This window comes from Chiroxiphia lanceolata, chromosome Z (assembly GCF_009829145.1).
Source record: "Chiroxiphia lanceolata isolate bChiLan1 chromosome Z, bChiLan1.pri, whole genome shotgun sequence".
Taxonomy (NCBI): Eukaryota; Metazoa; Chordata; class Aves; order Passeriformes; family Pipridae; genus Chiroxiphia; species Chiroxiphia lanceolata.
The window spans coordinates 33268769-33288539 of record NC_045671.1 but is presented as its reverse complement, the minus strand read 5'-3'; the positions used below and the strand labels follow the sequence as shown (position 1 = coordinate 33288539).

At 41.6% G+C, this 19771-nt stretch overlaps 1 protein-coding gene across 5 annotated transcripts in view; it reads right to left on the bottom strand.

Annotated features, from left to right (window-relative positions):
* Positions 1 to 893: 893 nt before the first annotated feature.
* ADAMTSL1 (ADAMTS like 1) overlaps positions 894 to 19771 on the bottom strand; it is a 398738-nt gene continuing 379860 nt past the window's right edge. For 4 of the 5 annotated variants that reach the window (XM_032676083.1, XM_032676086.1, XM_032676085.1 and 1 more), the window contains 6 exons: positions 17489 to 17689; positions 16277 to 16457; positions 12979 to 13186; positions 9944 to 10053; positions 8879 to 9099; positions 6956 to 8137 (listed from right to left, as the gene is read on the bottom strand). In XM_032676083.1, coding sequence (XP_032531974.1) covers positions 8025 to 8137; positions 8879 to 9099; positions 9944 to 10053; positions 12979 to 13186; positions 16277 to 16457; positions 17489 to 17689 — 1034 coding nt within the window. In that variant the 3' untranslated portion in view covers positions 6956 to 8024. The other variant, XM_032676082.1, reaches the window with a different exon arrangement.

Here is a 19771-nt window from a genome sequence, read left to right as displayed (position 1 = left end):
CGTGCAATTCAGAGCAGCCTGAGGCAGTATAACTGTTATAGACTCAGAGAGGGGTACTGAATACATTCCCATGCTAGAAGTGCTAGAAGTGTGTTTAGGTCTCCCAACATGTGAACTCACCAGTCACAGTGCCAAAGGCAGGCACCAGTGTAAAGGTGGTATGCATGAAGGGCAAAGCATGTCCAGTGGCCTTCCTGCACTACAAACAAAACAAAAAGCACTAGCAACATTCTCATGAGAATGAATTACATCTGACTGGGGTTATAGCTCATCATATTTGCTGCAAATAGTTCAACTTTCACACTTACTACTTTATATTGACAGCTACTTTCCATGTCATTAACAGGATATATGCTTTGCCATCAGCATCTGTAGCAATAGTACTTATAAGATTGATTGTTTCATGTCTTTTTTTCCACTTTTTTTTTATTGTTCAGAAGTAATTTTTTTGCTGCCATAACCTTGTATCTCTCCATGTAAAGCTTTCTCTATATGAGCACAAGCTAGTGCCACGGTCCGAGGGGGGATGGGGCCCAGCACGGGCAGGTCCAGAGACAAGGCAGAAGTGCAAATGGAATGCTTTATTGAGATGCGTAGGGGTTTTTGTGAGTTCAGGCTAGAATATGGGGTGGAGCATGAGACAGACAAACGGGGGAACAAATCGAGGTAGAGACACAGGCAAAGGGGGAGGAACATGGGAGGAACCGGGGAAGGAAAGGGCAAATGGTAACTGTCTCCTCTCTGCAGCTTCTTCAGCCTATCAGAGAGGGGAGCGGGGAAGCAGGGAGCAGGCGAACTCCTGGCAAGCCTGGGCGTGCCCAGGCTGTGCACTGTGTAGTGTGGATACAATGCAATACACATATCTGAAACCACATAATAACGGTAAAGTCCATATAATAAAGTCCTGTCAATTGCTGTATGTCTTTCTCCACGCCTGGAACCGGTCCCATCCTGAATCTTGTTCCTTCACAAGCTAGTATACAAACTCAGATCACTGAGGAACTACTGTTGTTGATTTTAAATGATTTTAAATACATTTCATGAGATACTCTGTGGTCTGTTTTGTCAGTTCATTTTTATTTGAAAAAACTCTTCCAGATAGACCCTTCCATGACACCTCTCTAATGCGAAGGCACTTGCATACTTTCAGCCTTGCTGCTTCAATCACCCCGAAAGTGCACTGGATGTCTCAGCAGAGGCTGTTCCAGGTTTTGTAATCATTCTGGCAAAAAAGAGGGGCTGGAGTCTGTGATTTCATGGACTTTCCAGTCTTGGTCTTCATCAGTTATCACTGAAGGAACGGTGACTTCGAGTACAGTATTTGCTTCTCAGAGGGACAGATGGAGAATAAAATGTATTGTTGTATTCATGTCTTCAGATGTGAAGTTGAGAATAGGAACAAGTGAAAAAGCAGGTGAGAACAGAAATAAGTATTTCAATCAAAAGAGGAGGTGTTGATATGTTGCTTTACTGCTTATAAATCTGGATAAATAGCATGTTGGGTTGCATATTATTGAAATGCCTTAGTGAAAACTTTACATAAAAATTTATTAAAATTACTATGTATATGACCAGGTTTTAGATTTGATTTTGATTGACCGGCAGGGAGATGTTGGGTGGAGACAATAAAAAGCAATGTAGGTGAAACTATGATTAACCAATATGCTTTTGGTTTGAGAAATGTATGAGATCAGTAGAGAAAGGAGGTCTGATTTTCCTCTCCCCCTCAGTTTTGTGCAAACTCAAGTACTTGACAAGTTCTTTGGTTTAGTTTCCACAAAAGTGGAAAGTTAATACATGACACTATTGATAAATATATATATACCTTTACAAAAGAGGATGAAGGGAATGGTTAAACTGATGATTCCCAAAACGTGGTCTGCAGCTAATATGCAGAGCCATAGTTAGCATTAGCAGTTTTGAGCTTCTCAACTGTATACACTGGTATGCTGTGAGAAAATCTGACATTCAAAAAACAGTTTGAAAGCATTCGTTAAAAATTATGTAACTGAACAAATGAAGCCAATTCACTCAACTACTAGCTAAAATGATCAGTGACTTGCTGAAAGTTGCCATTAAAAACTTCTGGTTTTTTACAGTCTTGAAAATCTGGAAAAGAGTAAGCTTTTGGTTCACCTTCTTCTACAAACAGAGGTGTCAGCTTATGCTGATATAGAATAACCAAATTTATTAATGAATCAGTGTTTGAGCACCAAACAGGTATCAAGGTGATCTTTAGCCTTTTATTTGATAAGGTAGTCTGTAAGAAGAAGAGTAACTTAAAAGTCAAAAAGCTTCAACTGCAGTCCATATGACTGCAGCCAGATAGCAGGAAGAAAATTTCCAGCTAAAGGTTACTTTGGAAATCTCTGCCTATGGCTTCTACTGTTTTAAGATCATGCATGCAGATGCAGATGCCTGGACTAGTTTAGTTGCCACATAACAGGGGTCAGGAGTAGGTCTTCTGTGGGGAAACTTTCAGCGCTATATTTTTCTGTTTTTTTCCAGAACTGTTTTTCTTTTGTGAGGAAAATTAGTAGGGAAAACAAAACTGGAAGCTTCCTTTGAAGGTTTTGAAGGCTTTTTGACTTGACTAGTAACTAAAGCCATATGCATAAAAGAGAATAATTATTCTACTGGGAACCTAAGCCAGCCTGCTGTTCATTTTACATCAGCGCCAGCTTCTATACTTGTTTTACTCAAAATGAATTATGAAATTCCCATTGCCTTCAGTACTGTTGCCTGGAAGTCTTAGGTCTGGTCTTTGACTTAGTTGTCTGTTTTAGTTAGTGTATGTGTGAGGTGCTATTTACCTGCAGTTTAGGTATCTAAAAAAAACATATGCAGGAATATCACATAAGGGAAACTGTCAGTAAATCAGAGCAAAATCACTTTTCCCTTTTAGAAGAGATATATTGTTTGTTTGAAAAGGGCAAGAGCAAGAACCAGCTTAGTTTTCGAAACTCAATTTTGTCTTTGTTAAGAAAAAATGTTTTTGTTTTATCAACTTTTTTTCTTCTTTCCCCTTGTAATTCTGACCATTACTAGGATTCCTTCAATGTATACATCTGATGCTTTAGGTGCATCAGGTAGCTGGCAGCTCCATTACTGAAGGCAGCAGAAACCTGTAAGGAAAAATTGAATTAACAGGTGTTTCTTCAAGCTGTAAGTTGCTGAGGAGAGTTATAAGATGTCTTGAAGCATTGCTGTATAGAAAAAAAGAAGTATACTTTTATTGATATCCATGATCCTTGCACCAGCAGCAATGGCAAAAGCAATAGAGGCAAGACATTAGCGAAAAAGAATAAAGCAAGGCAAATGAAGAATTAAAACATATCTCCAAGACAGGGTGCAGAATCTTAATGGCTGGAGACCTTTAAAAATGAGTTAAGACATGCTCTTTCCCCAAGGCAGGCACCTTATGTGTACTTTGTGTAACAGATGTGTGCTGCTATTATAATATGGAATAAGGACAGAGAACTCCAACAGCTTTGCTGATTTGGCTTTTGTTTTTAAGGTAAAAAACCAACACATCAGACAGTAGTAGTTAAATAAGTAACCTGCATTACTTGTAAAAGTTTGCTGTTCTGTTTTCTCTTTAGAGATTCCTAAAATATCCAGCAATCCTTATCTTACTGAGATGCTGCCAAGTCACAATTCAGAAGTCAGACATGAAATTAAATCAACACAGTGGCCACTCCAGATCAGATCCTTCATGTTTATCCTGTGCACAGTTACACAGATACTATGGAACATGTGATCGCCTTAACACGTTTTGCTTTTAAACAGAAGAAAATACTTTCCCAAATACTTTGCTTTGTGTTAACTAATGTACCAGAAATTTCCATCACATTGTCATCATCATCATTGTTATTATTATGTTATTAAGGAATTGTCCTCCATTCCATGCATAACTACCATTTCACAAGTTAAAAACATCATCCCTTCCTCATGTCATAGTTTATAAAGCACCGTGCACAGTGAAGCAGATCCCCAACTAAACACAAGTGCTATTAAAACTAAGAGAAATACACTATTACTGTTGATTTTAGAGGAACAAAATTATGGGGAGATTTAAAAAAAAATGGCAATATAGTTTTATCTGTACAATTATTACTATTGCACTTTTTATACAAGAAATCCTAATAAATATCAGAAAAGATACACATTTATATACATAGAAAAGAATTATTCTTTTTTAAATACAAAGTTACACTGATGCTTAGCAACACTCTTGAAAACTCATTTGTACTAACAGCATTCACTGCCAGCTGTGTTTTGAAATAAGCCAATTTGAGACAGCTTAATGGCATGAACCTGGTACTGACCTCAAAAATGGACTCCCAGTTTTGCTGAAAAATCCACGTAATTGAAGTTGCAGCATGGCAGAACTTGAACAGCATTTCATTAGCATACCACAACACACTAGCACCATCAGGGGTTACAGGAGACGCACCACCGTTCTCTTTAATTTAGAGGCCTTGCACCAAAACTCAATATCCAGGTAGTTCTTTAAAGCTCCACAATTCTCAACCCACTATTTTGCAAATTTCCTCTAATTTTAGGGCCCTATTCTAAAAAGAGCAGAGAATGCACAGGAACTTAAAGCATGGAGCACTATTCACAGCCTGGATGCAAAATCATGCTGTGGATGTGATGTTTGAGTCCCACTTTTTAGATTGTATCTTCAGGGTGCTATACATGGACTTAAATACCTGTGGCTTTATAACACCTGTTTTGTTGTGAGAGGCAGCTGGAGAGGAGCAAGTTTGTTAAAAATTATTTGCATTACTCCTCTGGGGCTGATGCTAAATCCCTTCTGTTTCTACTGACTGGGAACAGCCATGAGAAATCAGAATCAAGCTCTTTTCTACTACATGTCCAAAACAGTTGGCTGTCAGGAGAGGGAAATTTTGTGTTAGCAGGTTAGAAAAAAACCACTTTTTCAAGTTCCTTTCCAAAACCCCAGGACTGAAAACATCTGAACTCTGGGAACTGGTGCTCCTCTCTTTTCTAAATAAGTCTTAGTAGGATGCAGTATGCAAAGCACCTCCCATTACCACAGACAGTTTCTATCTTTCCTGCCTGTACTGATTAGGGAACAGTATTTGCAGGTTTGTACTACAGCCTGTCAAGCAGATCATACTTTCTCTCCTTTGCCTGGATAATAATTAACATCATCATCTCACCTCTGTGCTGAGGGCAACCCTTCAATCCCCAATTCTCCCTCACAAACTCAAACTGGAAACATTTTCAGGCGTCTTTTAGATCCACGTATATTACAGACCATTGTTCAACTTCCCCAGACACTAGATCCTGAAAGATCACAAGGATGTCCCACTGAAATAATTTCCAGGCCTGATGTGAGAAGGAGAGAGTGGTTTAGAAATTAAAAAGAAGTGTTACAATCTTGGATGTAACAAATAAGTTTATAAAACAGAATCATATGCTTGTGTTCTCAAGGTAGTCTAACACAGATGAAGTATCCGTATAATGCAGTTTATTTTAGCCTTTTTTTTTTCTCCAGCACACTACAACCTGTCAGACTGAGGGGATTGAGTGCATCCTCAGTCTGTTTGCAGATGACACCAAGTTAGGTGTGAGTGTTGGTCTGCTGGAGGGAAGGAAGACTCTGCAGAGGGATCTTGACAGACTTGATTGGTGGGCTGAAGACAACTGCATGAGGTTCAATAAAGCAAAGTGCTGGGTCCTGCCCTTGAGCCACAACCCCATGTAACAATGCTACAGGCTTGGGGAAGAGTGGCTTGAGAGATGTACAGCAGAAAGGGACTTTGAGAGGGCTGGTCAGCAGCATGAACATGAGTCAGCAATGCCCAAGTGGCCAAGAAGGCCAATGACATCTTGGCCTGTATCAAGAATAGTGTGCCCAGCAGGACCAGGGAAATGATTGTACTGCTGTACTTGCTGCTGGTGAGGCTGCACCTTGAATCCTGTGTTCAGTTTTGGGCCCCTCACTACAGAAAAGACACTGAAGTGCTGGAGTGTGTCCAGAAAAGGGCTACAAAACCAGTGAAAGGTCTAGAAAACACATCCTATAAGGAGCAGCTGCGGGAGCTGGGGTTGTTCAGCTGGGAGAAGAGGAGGCTCAAGGAGTATGTCATTGCTCTCTATAACTATCTGAAAGAAGATTCTGGTGCAGTGGGGATTGGTGTCTTCTGTCACGTTCCGAATGAAAATATGAGAGGATATGCCCTCAAGTTGTGCCAGGGGAGGTTCAGATTAGATATTAGAAAGAAAAAAAAAACAATGAAAGAGTGGCTAGGCATTGGATTAAGTTGCCCAGGGAGGTCGTGGAGTCACCATCTCTGTAAGTGTTCAAGAGGTGTCTGGATGTGGCACTTGGGGATATGGTTTAGGGATGATTATGGTGGTGCTGGGTTGATGGTTGGACCAGGTGATCCTGAAGGTTTCTGCCAACCTTTGTGATTTTGAGATTCTGTAATGTGATGCTAGGTTTTCACTCTCGTCCTCTTCCTCGCCTGTCTCTTGGTGTATCCCCCAGGCATGTACATGGATTATGGGGAAGCTCCACTCCTCTCACACCCATTTCTGGTGGCACTGGTCTCTCTGACTCTTTATGGTCTACCTTCGTGACCATGTTTTGCTGCATTCTGTCTCCCAGATTCATAAAAGGGAAAACTTTTCAAGACCCTTTACAACATGATTTGGTAAAAGGTGTTCTTTTTTTTTTTTAAGGGAAATAAATAAAATGAAAAAGATATTTCCATTCCATTTGTATTTTCTGCAAAAGCCCTTGCCTCAGTGAAGCAAAGCTGTGATCCCCTTGTTCCTCCATTTTCATTTTGTCTGTCTTCAAGATTTTCCACAAGTCCCACAGCAACGTGACTTAAACTGGGTGAGCTGGCAGAGTCTGAGCTGCTTCACTTTCTCACAGTACCTTGTAGTGTCTCTGCACTCCACTGCCAAAGGGGAAACAAAAAGAAGAAATGGTGATGAAACAAGGAAAGAAGGATTTCTTACCTGAGGACATTTACCTGGGTGGCCAAGAGGAGGATCTTTGTGTTGGGAGGTCTCAGTATGAACATAAGCTTGACTTGCTGCAAAGACGGACTGTGAACTGCAAGTAGCCAAAGGCTCAAAGAAGAATGTGTTGGGCAACCTTTGGTTTTGGAGCTTGGGCAGTGGGCTGCTGAGGCTGCTCCAACCCTGTGTTTGTCATCTACCAGCATTTTAGAGAGGCTGTAGGTGTTTCTTAACAGTTGATGAACCAAAGATGAAGTAGTAAATAAAACTGGAAACTAACAGAGTAGCTCAGAGACACTTTGGCCTACCTCTTACATTTGAAGAGCCAGTGTGTGGGAGTGTCACCTCAGCTTACCTGGTGTTGTATTGTGTTTTTCACCCATGTGTTGCAGAACACAGCCCAGTAAGAAGATGTTAAGACACTTTTTGAACTCCCCTGGGGCTTAGGTCCTGGTAACACTTGGACAGTTTTTGAGGCCCACAGCCTCCTGCTTTTTAGCTCCAGGCTGGAAAACTGTCCGATACCCCTGCAAGATGTTGGGTGGGTTGTTGCCCGAGGGAGTCCCACTTCCCATGCCAAGGATGGAAAAGGGAAACATCACAAGGTAGTTGTACGGCTCTCTCCAGTGATGTCTGTGCCAAATAACTCCACTGTTATTTACATGTGGGACATTTCTATGCAGCAGAAAGAGGCTGGAGTGACAGCAAAGGTCTTGCTTGGTACCTGTAAGCTCCCTCATCCCTTTAACTTCCATTAGGACCCCCCACACTCATCATGAGTTTGAACCTATGTAGTCCACTTTGCCTCTACTTAGAGGGAGTGTCAGAGCTGGTGTGGACATAGGCAAGCACATTGATTCTGCTGCTGCATCTGCAATGATTGCGCAGCAACTGGCTTGCAATTTAGAGGATGGGAGCATCATTTCCAAACAGACGCGTCTGTTCTCTTTAGTTGGTTTGGGTTTTTTTTTAATATTAGTAACTTTTCCAGTCCTTTGACAGGTCCAGTTTGTTGCCTGTCACCTGAAAGCAGCCTTGCCTGGATTTCCCATCATCAATCTACTTACTGGATTTGGACTATAGCCATAAGTTTGGTTGTGATTCGTGTTTTTCTTTCTGTCTGTACCATTAACTGAAAGTTAATCATAGAATCATAGAATTGTTTGGGTTGGAAGGGAACTTTGAAGATCATCTAGTTCCAACCCCCCTGCTGTAGGCAGGGACACCTTCCACTAGACCAGGTTGTTCGGAGCCCCATCCAACATGGCCTTGAACACTTCCAGATATGGGGCATTCATAACTTCCCTGGGCAACCTGTACCAGTGCCTCACCACCTTTACAGTAAAGAGTTTCTTTCTAATATCTAATATCTAATCTAAACCTATTCTCTTTCAATTTGAACCCATTCCCTCTTGTCCTGTCACTACATGCTCTTGCAAATAGTCTTGCCCCATCGTTTCTGTAAGTTCTGTTTAGGTACTGGAAGGCTGAGGTTAGGACACCTTGAAGCCTTCTCTCTTCCAGGCTGAACAACCCCAATTTTCTCAGCCTTTCCTCAAAGGAGAGGTGCTCCATCTGTCTGAACAACTTGGTGGCCCTCCTGTTGGCTCGCTCCAGAAGACTGTATGAATTATTTCTCACGCTATTAGCAAGGGGACACAATCCCAGCACTAATGCCATTTCCAAAAAATCCCACAATGGGCAGAATTCCTCTCTGGGACGCTGAGTTTTGGACACTGGATTTTGCAGATGTTCAGGCTGGAGGTTCACCAGGATGCCCAGCTGCAAGGTCCAGTGCTGCATTTCTGAGAGACAACTCTGCCTTTTTTCCTACCCCTGCACTGCTCTGCATCCCCTCCTCTCAGCAAAGTACCATTTTCACAGGGTGTGATGTTGCAACGCTGCCAGTTCGATGGCCTTGGCCTCCAGGAGCAGTGATGCTCCATCACAGGCTTGTTGGTGCGGATGTGCACACAGTCGACACGCCGGGACTGGAAGCCGTAGTTTCCACATGTAGCCGTGCAGACGGTCCACAGGCTGACCCTCCAGTGCACACCACAGACGTCAGTCCAGCAGTTCTGTGTGTTCAACGGCCTGTGGCAGGAGGGAGGGAAGGACAGCACAACAGCAAGCATTGCACATCCCAAAGGTAATTCACTGAGAGCACTGCATGGATTAGGTCTTCAAAGGATGCAAGTGATGTAACAGTTTTTAACTGCTCTCAAGGACCAGACCCTCAGTGGATGCACACTGGTATACTAATACTGGGTTAAATGACCATTTGAACTATTTGAGGATTTGGCTGAAATGTCCTCTCCATGAAGGGCCAAACTAGAGGTCTGCTGAAAGGTGCAATGAGTGCACCAGTGTGGTCCAGCAGCACTTTATAACTTCTTATGGCTTTACAGCCAGTTGAAACAAAAACAGTTCTCTGAAACCTCTCTTTTTCTTTCAACACAGTCTCACAGAAGATGCAAAAGCAAACTTGGTCCATATCTACTTGTCACACAGATAATGAAAATGCATGACTAGGAACCAATGAGCCAATTATATTAATTTTCAGTCATGATCAGTCTTGACTGGCATACCTAAGGCTCAGATAAAGTCAATGTCTTTACCATGGTGACAGTGGAATTTTCCCCAGTTGGAGTCTGTGTTTAAATAAGTGAGAAGAAGCCTGGCAGCTTAAGGAGGGAGAGCACAGCCTTTCTGTCAGATTTGGCATGCACAGAAGACTTTCCAGACCCACTGGTGTGGATCTCCTAGGAACAAATAAGTAAGCCTGGGCTTAAGCCTGATGAGATTTGTAACACATAACTGCACAGATTGCAGATGACCTCTTTGTTACATAGGGGAAACCCATAAATTGTCAGTTAAGTTACTAGTCCATTCAATATCTCTGAAATGGTTGCGGATTCATATATAAGAGATGTCCTACCTTGGTAAGGCACTGCATTGATCAGATGACACAGAAGTCCCATCTTTGGTCTGGCAAAATATCTGTCTGTGCTGTACAGCCAGTCGTGGTCCAATGCAAGGTCCATTACACTGTGAACAGGGAAGAATCACTTCAGGGAGGTAAAAGGCAGGGCCGCATTCCCATTTTATAAGACTGCTAGTGAAATGAACCACACACTGCCATTCAATGACTGTTGAGATTTCAAGCACTTTCTGCACCTCTGCAGTCTTTGAAGGTTGAGTGTGCAGTCATCTTCTGCTCTATGTCACTCTCTTCCAGCAGCACTAAAACTGCATTTCTACATCTGCTCTGTAGATTCAATAGTTCTTCTCTTCAACTGTTCAATCTTACATACATCTGCTAGGGCAAATAAAATGCTCTTGTGTCACTAGCCGAGAGCCTACGATCCATACAGAAAATCTCAATATACTACTTTTACTGTGCATTTTGCAGCTTGTACTATCAAAACTTATGGCCAAAAACCTAAGAATGCATTGAACCAAGAACACATTCCACTCCATTTAATAATTTTAAAGCATTGAAGGACAATAAACAAATGCAGCAAGCATGACAGACACACAGCAAATGTGCAAGCTTGTTCCAATACTGAGGCTATCCTAACCTATTCAAGCTTAACAATCACATGTTTCTGTTCAACTTTTATCCTCTCCTTCAATTAAAATGTAATTAGCTATAGGTATGAAGCATGTATTTGTGCCCTTTTAAAATTATATCAATTGTTAGGAAACTGTTTTTCTAAGTATCTGGAAATCATATTCAAGAACAAACTGAGGGTTGAAGAGTGGGATGTTAGTGTGAGGCAGGAATTTTCGCCAGGGGGAGGGCTGCTGACTGATGCCTCTGCCACCTTCACCCCCTCATCAGTAGGAGCCCTGTTTCACATTACCACGCACTCCTCAAAAAATACTCTCTTCTTCCTGCTATTTCTTCCCTCCCTGACAACTGGGAAGAGTCTCCAGCTGGTCCCAGTCAATGCTCTTGTTGGAAATACCATTCATTGGAGTGTGTGGAGCACTTCTGCGATATCTGCAGGGGTCAGCAGTCCTCATCACCATCAAGCCTGAGTCACTAGTTTAAAAACAGTATGGGATTACATAGTGGAGACCAAAATGTCAGTAACATTCAGTGAAGGAAAGGAATTAATTCTAGAGGTGAGGATAGAGTAGGTAGTCTGTTTATTTTCTTTGTGAACTAGGAAAGTTGGTCACTACATCTGGGCAAGAGAGACCTGATACCTCACTAGACTACCAAGCAAGTCACTGAGCCAGTGATATGTTCCTAACTGTGTAACAGTCTTCTGGCTTGGAGACTGAGCAGTATTGAATCATGTGGAACTTGATTTTTTTTTTAAGGCTAGGTAGAAGAAATACTATATGATAATGCACAGAGGTTAGGTCTAAGAAATTAATTCTGAATTACTTGATCGTCTCAGCTGAGTATGATGTCATGGGGAACAATACAGCCCATAATGCTCTACAAATATGGAAGAGGTAATTGTGTTTTTGCAAGGATAATCCAGTCCTTTCCTGGAATTCCATGGGGAGTGAAAATTTGCTTCTTTCACATAAAATGTTAATTTCAAGCTTTACTTGTAAATGTAATACAATAACTCAATTACGTTTCAAGAGTTAAATGAAGTCGTTTTCAAGTAGTGAACAATAACATGTTCTAGTAACTGAAGACACTTTTTACTACCAACACAGCAATAAAAAAAATTTGATGCAACACAATCTCCAAAGAGAGAATTTGAAGATCAGCAGAGCCGCATGAAGTATTCTGAAAATGTTTCTCGCCCTCCATTCTGCATTTCATCATAAAGCAAATCAAAAAACCTTACACTTTTTGTCATTCTCAGGCAACATTAGCAACTTTGTAAAACTGTGTTACTGCAAAATCTTTCTGCCTCAAACCTCACAATCATCAGCCCTGACTCCTGCCAGCCAAGGCTGAAACACACTCACTGGCTGGTAAGGGGACTTAAGACTTAGAGAAAGCTATTTCCCAGATATGTCACCTGTCACCATAACAAGGAACTGCAGACCTTTCCACTGGGGATGACAGGGGCTTTGCAGTAAAAGTCCTGTTCACAAGCAGCATTTCTAGGGATTATAGGAAGCTACAGAAATCCAAGCAGGAAGTGCATCATATACAGAGCTGTAAGAGCTGATCAAATTAGTTGCCTCCTCAAAAGTCTGCAAATTATAACCTGAAGATACCAGGTTGCAACATCACTTATTTTCTATCTCTTTGTCCTAGTCCATACTATGAAGCTGTCCTTGGACTGCTGCCTAGCTGTCCAAGTTAGAGCAGCCAGTAGCAGTTCATCACTGTGCGGGTGTAACCCAAACTGTGTATTCTACACCCTCTATGTCATTTCCTAGGAACTGTTAACAATAGACCATTTCAGCAGCTACCCAGAGCACACCTGACCCCTCAGGCTATAGTTATGGGTGATGTTAACTCCCCTCTAGGGAGTCATTAGCACCTCCACACCCAGCATGAGGGGTCATGTCTGCTAACAGGCCACCAAGGATTCCAAAAATATTTCATGACTCACAATCACCCACTGTGGAACTCCCCGCCCTGGGAGAGGTACTGGGCATTCCCACTCAAACCTGAGTGTATATCATCTTGGAGTCTTGGGGCTTCTGGTACCACTCATCGGATCCAGAGGAGGACCAGAACCTCAACCGGACTGCAACCACCACTCTCGACCAGATTGCAACCAGCACTCTCACCAACAGGTTTTCCTCCCCTTTTACTTTGGACTCAGGGGGACCACATGGGGCTCAGCACAGGGGCCAATGAACACTATTCTGTTCATGCCCCAGAGTGCTGGGTTATATGTCTGGGTTTTGTGGGTTAAAACCAATTGTTTGTCCGTATAATTGTATTATTGTATTATTGTTATTAAGTTGTAACTCTTGACTTATAATCTCTTTTGAGTTGAGTTCATTTCTCCTGCTGGTTTACCTTTAAACCAGCACACTTACCTGGCTCCAGGAGGAGGCTACCCACTCAGCACAGGGTTTCCTGTTACAGTTCTGTGTGTCCACAGGGCGCTTGGACACCTGGGCACAAGCCTCATTTGACATTGGGACAGAGCTGCCTTTTGCTGTCAGGCGCTGACAGGTCACTCGCCGCATTTGGATGCCTCCACCACAGCTCCGCGTGCAAAGAGACCATGACGTCACCATCCATCTGTGAGAGAAAGGCAAACAGGTCAGGGAGCAGGTAGGTGCCACCATCTGCCGGATCACTGGCATCATCAGGTCTTTGTGTATTGGGCCAAAGACAGGCAACAATAGCTTGGCTCATTTAGGTGGCAATCCTCAAAGGTGCTGAGTGTCTCAGCCTCCCATAGTAGTTACTGAAAACTTCTCAGAAGATGAGAGCTGAGAAGAAAGCACAATTTTCATTAATTTATCTTTCTCAAGGCTCTTTGGGCCTCCAATTCATTTTCTAGCTCTTAAGGCTGTTGCTAGAGGCTTGGCACAGGGGTCAGACATGGCTGTTCTTACACCACTGTACTGCAGACGCCTCAGTCAAAGGCTACAGTCACAATGCCAGCAAGGACTAGCCCAATAGCACCCCTTAACAGGGAAAACTACCTCTGTAAAGTTGCTGAAGTAGCTCACAGGCCACTTTGAACTTGCTGCTGAGAGAGTAGCCAAAAGCATGCTGGGTCCTGCTAGTGCTTGCCTGCTCTGTTTTACCCCTGACAGGTAGGATAATCCAGAAAAACCTAAAGATTGCTCAGGGATGGTCGGCCCAGGGGACAAAAGACACTGTTCTCCTTTCCTCTTTAGCTCAGACCATGCATTCGCCAGCTGAGGCTGAGGTTCTGAACCCTTGCATTTAAAAAATCTAGTCTAACTAGCTAAAAGGCTGTAACAACAGAAAATAATAGTCCAATACATTTTGTTACTTTAAGGATTATTAAGCGAAACATCATACAGTCAGGTTTGTGAAAGACTTAGGAATAGGAAGAGTGTAACTGATTGCTAGTTTCCTGAACAGTTTTATGGTCAAGTCAGAAGTTTGCTTCATTAAGTGTCTGGATCCTAGGCAGGATTTGTGTGGTTTTGGGAGTAAAATACTGCCTATCACATCCGTCACCAGAAGTGTTTATGATTACTTTACTAAATAGGCAATAGGCATTCTCCAGTCCCATGGAGAGGCATCTGTTTCTATTTCTCAGTCCTTTGCAGGTAATTAACTCCCATGGTCACAGAAACAAGTATAAACAAACATACTCTCAACAAAAACACTGGTACTTTTTTCAAGCAGTTTGGTGAGATTGAACCTGCAATTTTTGCACTGGTCATAAAGCTCTGCTCTGCATGTCAATCAACTTTTATTTCCAAGCTTATATCTCAGCAGTTTCTCAGGAGTTGAGGGAGGATTTTGGGTTGTGTTACAATTTGGGGAAGGTATAAAAAGACATAAACCATTCCCATGGAATTTACTGCCATCAAAAACTGCTGCTAATGAATGGGTTTCATATTTCATAAAATCTCTTTTGGTTTCTTTCTTAGGACTCAGCTGGCAGCTCAGAAAACATTTGCCTGCAAAGAAGGGTAGGAATATATTTTAAAAGGTAATTAAACAGAAATGTGCAATATACCCAAGACACAGAAAGAGTGGTGAATCTGGCCATTTCTCCTTGAGTTGCTTAGCACCTCTCCTTGCCTAAGCTTAGACTCTCTTTGTTTAATACAAGTCTCTAATCACTGTTGAATGAGGGAAGTTGTACATTTCTCTTGAGATCCTGACTTCTTGTAAGTGCTTGTATACTGAAACACACCATATCCACACTGGAAATAAGGGAGAGGAGGGAGTGAAAACACAAAAAAATATGGAAAAAAAATGTTTACACATCTCAGCTAAGGAGATACTGAATTGCAGAAGCATGACATTTTTAATAGGCAGGGGCCATAACACTATACCGACTCTTTGGATAGGCACTCAGGATGTATTCTTCTTTGCACCAAAGGTTGTCAAACAAGGAAAAGTTTTGTGTAGGGTAAAATCATTGAATCATTTAGGTTGGAAATAATCTTAATATCATCAAGTCCAACCATTAATCCAGCACTGCCAAGTCCACCATTAAACCATGCCCCTAAGCGCCACATTTACACAACTTCTAAATACCTCCAAGGATGATGATTCAACCACTTCCCTGGGCAGACTGTTTGAATGCCTGGCAACCCTTTCCATGACGAATTTTTCCCTAATAGCCAATCTAAATCTCTCCTGGTGCAACTTGAGGTCTATTACTCTTGTTTTGTCATTTCTTATTTGGAAGAAGAGATCGACCTCCACCTCACTACAACCTCCTTTCAGGTAGTTGTAGAGAGTGATAAGGTCTCCCCTGAGCCTCCTTTTCTCCAGGGTAAACAATCCCATCTCCCTCAGGTGCTTCTCACAGGACTTGTGCTCCAGATGCTTCACTAGCTTCTCCGTTCTTCTTCTTTCTTGTAGTCAGGGGCCCAAAATTGAACACAGGATTTAAGGAGTGGCAGAGGAAGACCTAAGTGTAGCCAGAAGTCTTTAAAGCTGTTCTAGATCCTCTGTGTTTAACAGTAATGAAAAACAAGGGCAGAGAGTTACAATTCCAAGAAAACTACAAGCTAGAAAACTCCAAAAAGAAGCAGAACTCACTCTGAGCACCTCTCATGCCAATTAGATCTGATGGAATCTTCCCATTTTACAAAAGGTATTTCCACTCTGCTAAGGAAATTCTATGCAAGTCCTGCCCATATCAGTGTTCAGGTAGCACAGGAATCAGAATTAAACTGCAAAGTAGCTGCTAAACTGAGTTTCTTGTCTTTTACATCGTCTAACTAAACTGCTATGAAGCCATGTGTAACACAAAAAAGAAATGATCCCACAGTTCTTGGGTGACCAAATTCCTACATGTATAGTGCTCAGAAAAGGCATGATAACTATATCCAGCATAGAGTGAGGCTGGAATCACCCAAGACAGCTCAACCTGGAATCACCCAAGACAACTCAACCTGTGAACTTTACTCATAAAAAGTAAGCAATAGCCTCTACTTTATTTTCTAACATAATAACTGAAGGAATGAACCCTCTTTCTACCAGGTACTGTCAATGTTTTCCACAGATTTTGCTACAGACTCCCAACTGTCTTGGTTAAGCACTCATAAATTCCCTTTTAGCAATGACTACTCCAAACAGGCACCAGAGAGGCTGGTGGTTCTAAAAAGAACTCCTCAAGCACATCTTAAATGTATGTGTGACATTTTTAATATGAGACATACGAACCGTGAAGGGCAGTCTCTTCTGTTGCATGCAATGGGCTGCAGAGATGGCTTGGGTGTCTCTCTGCAGTACGATGTGTTGACTTCAGCCCCATCCAGCAAGCACCTCAACTGGGGCAGCTGCACCCCTTTGTGGCCACAGGAAGCCGAACAAGCTGTCAGTTTGTCCACTGACCACCGGTATTCTGCCAAAAAGTGTGGGAGAGACATGTTAACACTCAAAAACTTATGGCAGGAGTAAATCAGAAAAGAGAGAGTTGAAGATGTTCTCCAGGATGAAATATACGGACTCAGTGAAGGGAAGCTACCGACATCTACAAGGCACCTGATGTGAACCACTGACTGCCTTTGCTGTAACAAACCCACATGTTGCTGCTTAGAAGCATTAGGCATGGAAAGTGCATAACATGGTAGACCAGTTAAGTGAAGCCAGATGACAGTGATGCAGCATGTCGCACCTATACTTTTAAAGGCTTGTGATTTAGTGAAGATGTGGTTAACTGCAGTTACTAGCAGTATCTATGAATCTATGATCTTAAAACAAACAGTGTGTTTCCCACCAGATAGATTATACAGATCACCTATCCCGAAGATAAATGGAGGAGTTGCAACATGCTCAAAATTTTATGGCAAAATTGAAAGAAAAGTTAAATTCTTACTACCCATCACTAATAATTGGAGCAACGAAATCTGCATATTCTGTTCCAATTCACCTGCATCACTTTGTTCTGTGGCTTTATCACCTTCATCTTATTTCTAGGATAACTATAACTGTTTCAGCATTTTTACAAGTGAAGGGTTTTCAAGAAAAGACTGTGAAACACTGACTTTAGCAGATTAACAGAGGGGCTTCAAGTTTTAGGGCTTTAAACTGCGAGACCTCTGTCTTGAAGCTTCTGGACAAGAAAATTGTCCAGAATCACCATAAGTATAGCTTGAATCAGTAAGGTGTGTTTTATGCTCAGCAGGCCAGAAATATCTGGTGTTGTTTTGGTGAAGTAAAACCAGTTTAAAAGACACTGTAAGGTACCTGGAAGTCCTGAAATAATAAATTATTATTATAAATAATAAATATGTAAATAATAAAGCATCAAACCATCTTTTTCCTGATGTACATGGCAATGGCTTCAGAGAGAAGTTCAGGATAAGAAAGGCAGTGCAGAAAGGCCCATGGAAAGACCTTTCCAGGGTTGCAGGACTGAAACTGTAAAGTTACCTTGTATAGCCAGGGATATTTTTTGCGTGAGTGAGCCAGCCTCATTTTGAGCAAGGCAGCTGAATTCACCATCAGTGAAATCACTGACATTGAGTATCTGAAGAATCCGGCCTGCTGCCAGGAGATGATGTCGCAGACGGAGAGGTTCACTAGAGTAAAGCCAGGTGATATTTGGGGTTGGACGACCATCAACAGCACAACCTAAAAAACAGGGCCATGAAAGAAACCTGTTGAGTACCTAATGAATATTGAACTTGCTACAGAATTACATGCTCTGAAGTGGTCAAAATTAGGGGGAGTAGATAATTCCATCCCATTTTCTCCTCATAATGATATCTCATAATGATAAATAGTAATTCTGTAAAAATGAATACCTTCTCATCTGCTGGAAAAAAAAATAAATCCAAAAGGCAGTGAATCAGCAATATGAAAAATCTCAGATCAATTATTATTTATATTAGGCCTTCTAGGGTTCCCACTATTTTGGACCATCCTCATTTTGGTATTGAAGAAAGTGGGATAGGGAGGTAACACACCTGGTATAAACTCAAGCAGTATGCTTGAACATGCAATACAAACAGAACTTGGTCTCCAAAGTTCCTATTTAAACCGCAGAACCACCTTATTCTTCCTTTTTTTTTTTTTTTTTTTAATTTTTGTTTTGTTTTGGTTGGTTGGTTGTTTCTGGGGGTTTTTGGTTGGTTGGCTGGGTTTTTTGTATTCAAAATCAGAAATTTTTGATACACAAAAGACTTATTAAAAAACCAAGGAGCCTTTAGAGGTTTGTTGTTTTTTCACAGCAACAGGCAATTCTCCAAGCAACAACCAACCAAAACCAGCAACTGAAAAACCTTGATGTTCTGAAGCATTGTGTAAAGTCCATGCATCATCAGCACAGCTGATGGGGATCAGGTTCACAGTGAGTTCTTTGCCTGTTGACCTGACAGGAGCATATCTACCAGACTCTGTGGTCCTCATACCAGCTGCGCACTTTGCCAGCTTCATGACAAACTGCAGAAAATTTATGAGACTGGCATAACTTGGGAAAGGCAGCTAAGTTGCCTTACCTATTTCCTGGGGGGAAAAAAAGAAAAAAACTAGGTGATTTCCATGGTGCAACCCATCCACACCAATTGCAGGGGTGGGGAGCCAGAAACACCATGTGTAAAGGACAGCATGTATTACTTGGACTGCTTGTGGCTTAGGCTGGTCCTGCGTTCCTGTGCCTGTCACTGACCCATGAAAGTCCTGTCTAAGTTTCTGTGAATGCAATCTATACTGATTGTTAGTTTGTTATACTGAGGCTTTATACTGTTTGCTTACATTAGTATGTATGTGAATGAATGACTATTGTATACAAAATCCCTTCTGAAAGAAGTGTACTATATAAACGAATATAATATGAACAATCACACCAGCACTGTTCAAAAGGAATGGGATAAAAAAAGGAAGAGTACAAATTTAAAACACTAAGAATGGAAGATTGTTCTAAGACTAAGGAATTATTCCATCAGCTGATTGTCATCTCCACGTAATTTGATTATTAGTTATTAATCACTGAGACAAATAATGATGTGAATATGAAGTCTCCATAACTCCATTACACAACGAACAGACACTGCAATGTGACATTTTTGTTACTGCTCTTCCTTTCATTCTTGTCTATCCACCTGAGGAGAATCTTAACTAACATACACTAAGCAAGTATTATTCCTACAAGAGAGATAAAATGACTTATAGTTGCTGCAATGAAAATTTTATTTAAATATACATTTCTTATCTTAAGGATTGTCTGTATCTTACTGAGGTGCCTGTCACTGCAAGAATAAAAATATTATAGCCATTAATTTACCCAGGAAGGCTGAAGACTTTGATTTCCAACCATCATCAAGACCAAATCTTTGAGACTTGAGGAACAGGTTAGTTTGCTTAGGAACCCTTGCTATCCTTTTTTTGACTTTGGTCACACCTCTAAACTAACATTAGGGGATCAGGCTACCGTAGTCTTTATTTGTGTGCCTTCTGCCATTAATCATACCTCCAATTACACTCTTCCTATGATAGAAGATGCTGCCTTGCCCATTTTTTTTTTATTTTCTTGCTTATAGAGCAGAAGATTTCACACAAGATGGGAAATGCAAATGGTGACCCATGACATGCACCAGCCATTGTCAGAGTGAGAGCCAGATCCAGGCACTGGGGAGAAACCATCTGCCACTTAGGATTATAAATACTGGTGCTGTCACTGGTGCAGTGGCTACATGAGTCTTTGCTGTGTCTCCT